Source organism: Colobus angolensis, unplaced genomic scaffold (assembly GCF_000951035.1).
Source record: "Colobus angolensis palliatus isolate OR3802 unplaced genomic scaffold, Cang.pa_1.0 Scaffold245, whole genome shotgun sequence".
Taxonomy (NCBI): Eukaryota; Metazoa; Chordata; class Mammalia; order Primates; family Cercopithecidae; genus Colobus; species Colobus angolensis.
The window spans coordinates 2,083,137-2,092,136 of record NW_012115655.1 but is presented as its reverse complement, the minus strand read 5'-3'; the positions used below and the strand labels follow the sequence as shown (position 1 = coordinate 2,092,136).

The 9,000-nt window shown below is 53.5% G+C and overlaps 1 protein-coding gene across 1 annotated transcript in view; it reads left to right on the top strand.

Moving 5' to 3' along the window:
- Positions 1-628: 628 nt before the first annotated feature.
- The window catches only part of LOC105514479 (cytochrome P450 2D27-like), an 11,958-nt gene continuing 3,586 nt past the window's right edge, over positions 629-9,000 (top strand). The window contains 8 exon segments of the mRNA XM_011945859.1: positions 629-648; positions 735-1,071; positions 2,433-2,472; positions 3,592-3,741; positions 5,063-5,202; positions 5,650-5,823; positions 6,242-6,383; positions 7,524-7,565. Coding sequence (XP_011801249.1) covers positions 629-648; positions 735-1,071; positions 2,433-2,472; positions 3,592-3,741; positions 5,063-5,202; positions 5,650-5,823; positions 6,242-6,383; positions 7,524-7,565 — 1,045 coding nt within the window.

Sequence of the window (9,000 nt, the reverse complement as noted above, 5' to 3'; positions counted from 1 at the left end):
GGAAGGAAGGAAGGAAGGAAGGAAGGAAGGAAGGAAGGAAGGAAGGAAGGGAGAGAAAGAGAAGGAAAGAAAGAAAGAAAAGAAAGGAGAAAGAAGGAGGCCAGGCATGGTGGCTCATGCCTATAATCCCAGCACTTTGGGAGGCTGAGGTGGGAGGATCACCTGAGTTCAGGAGTTCAAAACCAGCCTGGCCAACATGGTGAAACTCCATCCTTATTAAAACTACAAAAATTAGCTGGTCGTGGTGGTGGGCGCCAGTAATCTCAGCTACTCGGTACTCGGGAGGCTGAGGCAGGAGAAAGAACCGAGAAAGAGAGAGAGGGGAGAGAGAGAGAGAGAGAGAGAGGGCAGGGGGGCGAGAGGAGCGAGAGAGAGAGAAGGCTACAGAACTGACCACTGAGGAACATGGGGATTCAGTGCAAGCTGAAGAGACCTCAGGAAGGCTGCTGTGCATCTGGCGGAGGAGAACAGGAGTAGGATCCCAGCCTCAGGCGCGCTGAGGCGGGAGAGAATGTCCTGATGGGAGACACTGCCACTGCTAGCGGCTGCCTGCCCCTTGTCCCTCTTGAGCTGAGTCGTGCAGTTAGCTGACCCTGCCAGGAAGAGGCTGAGAAGAGCCTCACCAGGGATGAGCTGCGAGGGCCAGAGGTGAGGATGATGCTGACATAGGAGTGAAGGTGTTCCACCCTGTTCCAGGCCACAGCCCTGCCACCCTGGTGAGTGGCTTGGCCCAGGTGTGACTGGTGTGACCAAATGGATTTACTCCACTGGGGAAGGGCTCCTGGGTTTACCTCCTTCCACGACGCTGCCTGGGAGCATCGCCCTAAAAGCCTGGCCAGGCGCCTGGGAGAGCCGGGACCGAGAAGCAAAAGTGAGAAGAGGAGACACAGGACCAAGGAGATGCTCTCCCTGCTCAGTGGGCTGGCTTTACTTGCCATCTCCTTCCTGCTCCTGAAACTTGGCACCTTCTGCTGGGACAGGAACCACCTTCCTCCTGGCCCACTCCCCTTCCCCATCCTTGGAAACCTGTGGCAGCTACGATTTCAGCTGCACCCAGAGACACTGCTCCAGGTAGGAAGCCTGTGCGAAAGCTGGAGGCCCTAAAGGGGTGGACAGATGAACCCCTCCTCTCTCTCAGCCCAGCGGCACTGGAGACAGAAAGAAGGAACTGGTCAGACACGTGTGGGGTGAATCCTGGTCTTGCCATTCATTAGCTGGGAGGCTTTGAGCCTCAATTTCCTCACCAGTCAAATGCAGGGTGGTAGGGGGATTGCAAAAATTGTGGACTTTCTGCAGAATCTAAGAAGTCTAATCTAAGAAATTCTGAGTGCAGTAGAAGTCCACTGCCAATGGAACAGGGTGGCAAAAACCACTGAACAGAATTCGACTCCAGGAGAGCACTGTGTGTGGCTGGAAGAAGTTTTCTGAAAAACTACTTGAGGTGGGAGTTGGGGGAAATGCGACCCCCACAAGGGCCCATTCAAGTGATGTTACTCAAGGAATCACTGCACAAAGTCACTGCCAGGGTAGCTGGAGCCTCAGCTGAAGGGCGCTGTTGGATTGAGCGGGTGGAGCTGGGTTGCTGCTGAGAACGATGGCAGGCAGGACACTGTCTTTCCTGAGGCCATGCTCAGCCCTCTTCTTAATCACACTCAACAAAATTTTTTAAAATATCTGGTTGGCGCTGTCAGACAATTATGATCCTCAGGCTTCCCATGCAGTGGAAAGAGCACTGTACTGGGACTCAGGAGACCTGGGTTCAAGGTCCTCATCTTTTACTATCTTTTTTGGCCTCTGTTTTTTGGGGTTTTGTTGGTTGGTTGGTTGGTTGTTTTTGAAATAGAGTCTCGCTCTGTTGCCCAGGCTGGAGTACAGTGGCACAATCTCAGCTCACTGCAACCTCCGCCTCCCAGGTTCAAGCGATTCTCCTGCCTCAGCCTCCCGAGTAGCTGGGATTACAGACCTGCACCACCACGCCCTGCTAATTTTTGTAATTTTAGTAGAGACGGGGTTTCACCATGTGGGCCAGGCTGGTCTCAAACTCCTGACCTCAGGTGATCCACCCGCCTTGGCCTCCCGAGTGCTGGGATTACAGGCGTGAGCCACTGCGCCTGGTCTGGCCTCTGTTTTTTAACTCATAAAATGGAGATAAAGAGCCTACCTGCACACTGATACCGAGGGTGGACTCAAATAAAATATGTAAAGCCCACGTGGGACGCCAAGTCCTGGAGAAACTGGTTATTTACTATCATCTGTAAAATGGTTAGAACATTCCCATCTCCCAGGATTAATGGGGTGAAAGTGCTGGGCCCTGACTATTCCAAGTGCACCGGGTGGGCCTGTGACCCAGGGCTTGGCTTGGCTTGCCTGGGGAACAGGGCTGGAGTCACTCTGAGAAGGTGCTCCTGCGGTGTCACCCCATCTCTCCACAGCTGGCACAGACCCACGGCAGTGTGTTTGTTCACCGTGTGGGTGAGCCCGATCCCCATCATGGTGCTGAGTGGCTCGGACGGTGAAGGAAGCGCTGGTCTCCAACTGGGAGCAGTTCTCGGGCAGGCCCCTCACCTCGCTCTTCCAGGACCTGTTTGGAGAACAAGGCACGGCTGGCCCTCCTGCTGGGGAGGGGGAGGCGGCTAGATGGTCACTACACTCAGGGAATCGGGGCTAGCCCAGAGCTGTTAACAGAGAGGGGACTGCCAGGAGGACCTGTGTGAGGGGAGAGGGTGGTATGACAAGGAACCAGCTCTGGGGGTTCAAAGATCTGGATTCAAGTCTCAACCCAAGCCCTGGCCAGCTCCGTGACCCCGGGCAAGTCGGCCTCACTCTCTGCCCCTCAGTGGGCTCCTGTGTAGATGGGGATGACGATGGCTCTACATCCTGAGAATGTGGGGAGGGGATTAAGTGGCCAAAATACCTGATAGTGCCCGTTCAGTGCCTGGTTCAGCAAACAGCCTTGTTCCTGCCTTGCCTCTCCCCAGAACCCCTCCTCCCTCCCCTGCGTTCTTTTTTTTTTTTTTTATTTGACCCAGAGTCTTATTCTGTCGCCCAGGCTGGAGTGCAGTGGAACGATCTTGGCTCACCGCAACCTCCCCGTCCTGGCTTCAAGCAATTCTTGTGCCTCAGCCTCTCGAGTAGCTGGGGTTACAGGCACATACCACCACGCCCAGCTAATTTTTTTATTTTTTTTATTTTTTTGTAGTAGAGACCAGGTTTCAGCATGTTGGCCAGGCTGTTCTCAAACTCCTGACCTCAGGTGATCCACCCACCTTGGCCGCCCAAAGTGCTGGGATTACAGGTGTCAGCCACCGCGCCCAGCACCCTGCATTCTTTATCTCCTCTTTCATTTCTTATGGGGACTCTTAAAGGAAAAATCGGGTTGGTGGACTGGGGGAGGGCATAGCTGAGACCACCTTGAGGGCACCAAGCTCACAGACCACTCCCTCAAATGCCCCTCAGCCCCGGGCAGAGTATCATCCCAGAGGTGATTCTGGGGTATGCCCTCCAGGCCCGGCCCCCGTGAGAGCCAAGTGGTCTTGGTCTGGGAGTCTGGGATGGCTACTGACTGTCCACCCCACTCTGCCCCGGACCCAGGCATCATCTGTAGAAGAAGGCACATGTGGTGGCAACAGAGACGCTTCTGCCTGGTGACGCTTCAAGGGCTGGGCCTAGGCAAGCTGGTGCTGGAGGTGCAGCTGCAGAAAGAGGCAGCAGAGCTGGTGGAAGCCTTCCGCCAGGAACTCGGTAAGTAGCAGGCTGGTGGCAGGCCTACCCTCACCCCCTCTCCCCACGCACACACACACCCCTGCAGAGGAGGCAAGCCTCACTGCATAGGCGTGTGTGTGTCCAGGAAGCCTCAGAACGTTAATAGCAATTTTAAGCTCCATCGAGTAGGAGTTTCTCCAAGGTGGGTGGACAGAGGCCCAGGAATGGCCAAGGTCACTGGGAAGCCAGAACCCTCCTTGACAGCTGGGGAAGTCTCCTCCACCAACATCCAAGGCGGCCAGGCACAGTGGCTCCCCCGTGTAATCCCAGCACTTTGGTAGGCAGAGGCAGGCAGATCACCTGAGGTCAGGGGTTTGAGAGCAGCCTGGTCAACATGGTGAAACCTTGTCTCTACTAAAAATATAACTAGCCGGGTGTGTTAGGCTAATCCTGTAATCCCAGCTACTCTGGAGGCTGAGGCAGAAGAATCGCTTGAACCTGGGAGAAGGAGGCTGCAGTGAGCTGAGGTCATGCCATTGCACTCCAGCCTGGGCCACAGAGCAACACTCCATCTCAAAAAATAAATAATAAATAAAATAACAAAAAACTAACAAACAAATCATCCAAGGCGTCTCACACCTCTAGCCATTGGCACATGCTGTTCCCCTTCCAGAACATCCCAGCCCATGTCCCTTCCCTCCCCATGAGAAACCACTGCTCCTTCCTCCAGACCAGCTGTGGTCACCTGCCCTGAGAAATCCTCCTGAATGCCAGGCCCCCAAACCTTTTTATTCCCTGCTGTGACATAGCTGCCCCACATTCTGTTATCATTCAAATGGCTGTCTGTCTCCCATGCCTCTCTCTGACCTGGCTCATAGAAAGTGCTTGGTAAGCACCTGGGTTTTTTTGTTTTTGTTTGTTTTGTTTTGTTTTGTTTTGTTTTTGAGATGGAGTTTCGCTCTTGTTGCCCAGGCTGAGTGTAGTGGCAGCCATCTTGGCTCACTGCAACCTCTATCCCCCGGGTTCAAGTGATTCTCCTGCCTCAGCCTCCCAAGCAGCTGGGATTACAAGTGCATGCCACCAGGCCCAGCTAATTTTTGTATTTTCAGTAGAGACAGGGTTTCACCATGTTGGCCAGGCTAGTCTCGAACTCCTGACCTCAGGTGATCCACCCACCTCAGCCTCCCAAAGTGCTAGGATTACAGGCGTGAGCATTTGTAAGCATTTGCTGAGCGCATGAGTGAGGAATGGGAATGGAGGACCGAGTTAGTAAATGAGCGTCTATATATAAGATCAGATGGGTGCTCAGGGCAGTGCTTCTTGTGCCTCCTTGTCCTGAGCCCTGCCCCTCTGCCCTCAGGTAGATCCTTCGACCCTCAGGTATCCATTGTCAGGTCCACAGTCAGAGTCATTGGGGCCCTTGTGTTTGGCCACCACTTCCTCTCAGAGGATCCCATCTTCCAGGAACTGACTCAAGCCATTGACTTTGGCCTGGCCTTGGTCAGAACTGTGTGGCACTGGATAATTGGCATCTAGGGAGGCAGGTGTGCAGGCCATTAGACTGGGGGCCAAAGGCAGAGAGGGGCCTTAGCCAGGGCCTGGCAGGGAGGGTGCAAGGTGGGCAGGAGGGAGATCGTGGCTTCTGCCTGGTAGCTGACACATTCAGAGCTTCAAACCTTTGTTGTGGTTCAGCATGAATGCATGGGCAAGGAATCAGAGGCTGGTTATATCCTCAGAAATACAGCTTTCTGGACCTGCAACATCCAAGCGAAGCCCTAAGCACAACTGCTCTGACCACAGCTCTCATTTCTGTCCAGATTATTTTGGGGGTCTCCAGATGAGAGGCAGCCCTGGGTTACTCAAGTCAAAGGCCCCAGCCCACTTTGGAGCCCCCTGACTCAGGGGCTGGCTCCTGAGTAGGCCCTGGGTGGGCCTCTCTCTCCATAGCTGCACGACGTGTTTCCCTAGGCCCTCTGCCACCTCCCAGGACCCCACTGGGAGATATTTAGGTACCAAGGGGTCGTGAGGAGCTTCATCCACCGAGAGATCACTGGGCGCAAACTCAAAGCACCGGAGGCCTCCAAGGACTTCATCAACTGCTCCCTGGCCCAGATCTCCAAGGTGAGCCTGGAATAGCTGCTCGGGAAAGGAGGGGCCATCTTTTTCGGCTGCACCTCGTTTCTAAGCCATGGTCTCAGTTTCTCATCTTTGGCTCTGTCTACAAGCTTCCAAAGCACCCTGAAAGCTTGAGTTAAAACAGGGTTTTCCTCCCTGCCTTTTCCCAGGGCAGGGCTGGCTTCTGCAGGCATGGGTAGGGTGGGAAGCAGAAGACCTGGCTGATGTCAGGGCCAGAACACCAGGGCAGCCCCCCATCAACATCAGTGCAGTCCTGAGAGTCAGGCCCTCTTGAGGGGTTGGAACCTCAAGTTCTGGCCGCACAGGTCTCAGATCAGGCTTCAAGGAAACCCCAGGGCTCTGTCAGGAGAGAACTTTAGACCTGGAGCTGCACCCCCCACTCACCCATCCCCCCTGTCGCCAGGCCATGGATGAGCCTGTCTCCACATTCAACGGGGAGAACCTGGTCCAGGTGGTGATCGACCTGTTTCTGGGAGGCACCAGCACCACGGCCACCACCCTGTGCTGGGCACTCATCTACGTGATCCAGCACAGAGCTGTCCAGGGTGAGGGGCCCTTGGTCACGCCCTGGCTGACTGTCCCATGCGTGGGGCTCCTGGGCCATGGGCATTGCCCTCATTACTCTCCTTGCTCTGTGGCCCCAGGGGTGGGTCCTGCTCTCGCCGCTGCAGTACAGGAAGTGTTCATGACTTCGAGTCAGACAGGAGGGGCTTCAGTTCCCACCCTGTTGCTTACTGTGTAATGCTGGGCAAGTCATTCCACCTCTCAGACCCAGTGTACAATGGACAACACTATTCTACTCATTCAGTAATGATTCAGCACCTACTACGTGCCAGGCTCTGTGCTGATGTCCACCTCAAGATCACAACTGTGAAGGGGAAAATGTAACTGGATTTCTCTCAAGGACAAACTGACCATGACCTGAATTCAAATCTGGTGCCACAAGTTTCGTGACCTTGGGCAAAAGTACCTGTCCTGTTAGAGCCTCAGTTTCTCCATCTGTAAAATGGAGACAACAGTCCCCCCTCCATAATCATGCTTTTTTTTTTTTTTTTTAGATAGCATCTCGCTCTGTTGCCCAGGCTGGAGGGCAGTAGCATGATCTCGGCTCACTGCAACCTCTGTCTCCCGGGTTCAAGTGATTCTCCTGCCTCAGTCTCCCGAGTAGCTGGGATGACAGGTGCATGCCACCACAAGCAACTAATTTTTTTGTATTTTTAGTAGAGATGGGGTTTCACCATGTTGGCCAGGCTTGTCTAGAACTCCTGACCTCAAGTGATCTGCCTGCCTCGGCCTCCCAAAGTGCTGTGATTACAGGCGTGAGCCACCACGTCCAGCCAATATTTATTTATTTTTGAGACAGAGTCTTGCTCTGTCGCCCAGGCTGGAGTGCACTGGTGTGATCATGGTTCATTACAGCCTCCACCTCCCGGCTCAATCAATCTTCCCACCTCACCCTCCCGAGTAGCTAGGACTACAGGCATGAGCCCCCATGCCTGGCTAATTTTCGTGGTTTTTGTTGTTGTTTTGTTTTTTGTAGAGATGCAGTTTCCCCATGTTGCCCAGGTTGGTCTCGAGCACAGTTGAAGATGATAGCTCTCTGGTGATCCAGCTTGAAACAGGTTTCCGCGCAGATTTTTGACATGAGCTGGACAATAACGTGATGACGCCTGCTCTTTGCCCAGGCTTGCTGCGTGCTGAGAGCTTTGTGCCCACGGCGTCATTCGGTACAATGGTGCTCTGTATTGTTGACGGAGCCACGCAGATCCTAGATGACGGATGTTGAGTTACTTACCTGTCTTACAGTGTAACAAATTACCCCAAAACTTAGTGGCTTTGGAACAACAGCATTTATCACGTCACAGTTTCTGAGGGTCAGGAAAATGGGTGCGGCTCAGCTGGATGCCTCTGCCTCAAGATCTCTCATGAGGTTACCATCAAGTTGTTGCTGGGGCTACAGTGTCACCTGAAGACTCCCCTAGGGGAGGCTCCACTTCAAGCTCACTTACACGGAGGTCTTCAGGACCCAGGAGCTCATGAACTGTTGGCTGGAGACCTTCAGTTCCTTGACACATGAGCCTCTGCATTGGACAGCTCAAAACATGGCAGCTGACCCCCATCAGAGACAGCAACCAAGAGGGCACCTAGGTCTTTTTGTAACCTAATCTTAGATGTGATATCCCATTGCTTTTGACATAATCTTTTTTTTTTTTTTTTTTTTTTTTTGAGACAGAATCTCGCTCTGTCACCCCAGGCTGGAGTGCAGTGGTACAATCTCAGCTCATTGCAATCAACGCTTTCCGGGCTTAAACAATTCTCCTGCCTTAACCTCCCAAGTAGCTGGGATTACAGGTGTGTGCCACCATGCCTGGCTAATTTTTGTACATTTTAGTAGAGATGGGTTTTTGCCATGTTGGCCAGGCTGGTCTTGAACTCCTGACCTCAAGTGATCGGCCTGCCTCAGCCTCCCAAAGTGCTGGGATTACAGGTGTGAGCCACCGTGCCCGGCCGCTTTTGCCATAATCTATTGATTGGGTTTGTTGCTGCTGTTGTTGTTTGAGACACTGTCTCCCTCTGTTGCCTGGGTTGGAGTGAAGTGACACAATAATGGCTCGCTGCAGCCTCGACTTCCGAGGCTTGGGTGATCCTTCCACCTCAGCCTCCTGAGTAACTGGAACTACAGGCACGTGCCACCACAGTGGGCTAATTTTTAAATTTTTGGTAGAGATAGAGTTTCACCATGTTTCCTAGGTTCTTCTCAAATTCCTGGGCTCAAGTGATCCTCCCACCTTGGCCTTCCAGAGTGCTAGGATTCCAGGCGTGAGCCACTGCGTCTGGCCCATTTTCTATTTGTTAGAAGTGAGTTACTAAATCCATCCTATCCTCAAGGGGAGGGGATTACACAAATGTGTGTATCCTGGGAGTCAAGGCTCACTGGGGTAACATAGCAACATGTGTAGGTGGTGAGGTTGCCATTTTAATGAAAACAAAACAGGGTGGCTCGTCTTGGTGCCCTGGTGCAGGGTGATGCCTCTGTACATAGAGGTGGTGGTGGGAGCCCTGAGACGTTCCTCGGAAAGCTTTGACTCTGCCCTGAGGACTGCCCGGGAGTACAGTGGTGCGATCTCAGCTCACTGCAGCCTCCACCTCCAGGGCTCAAGC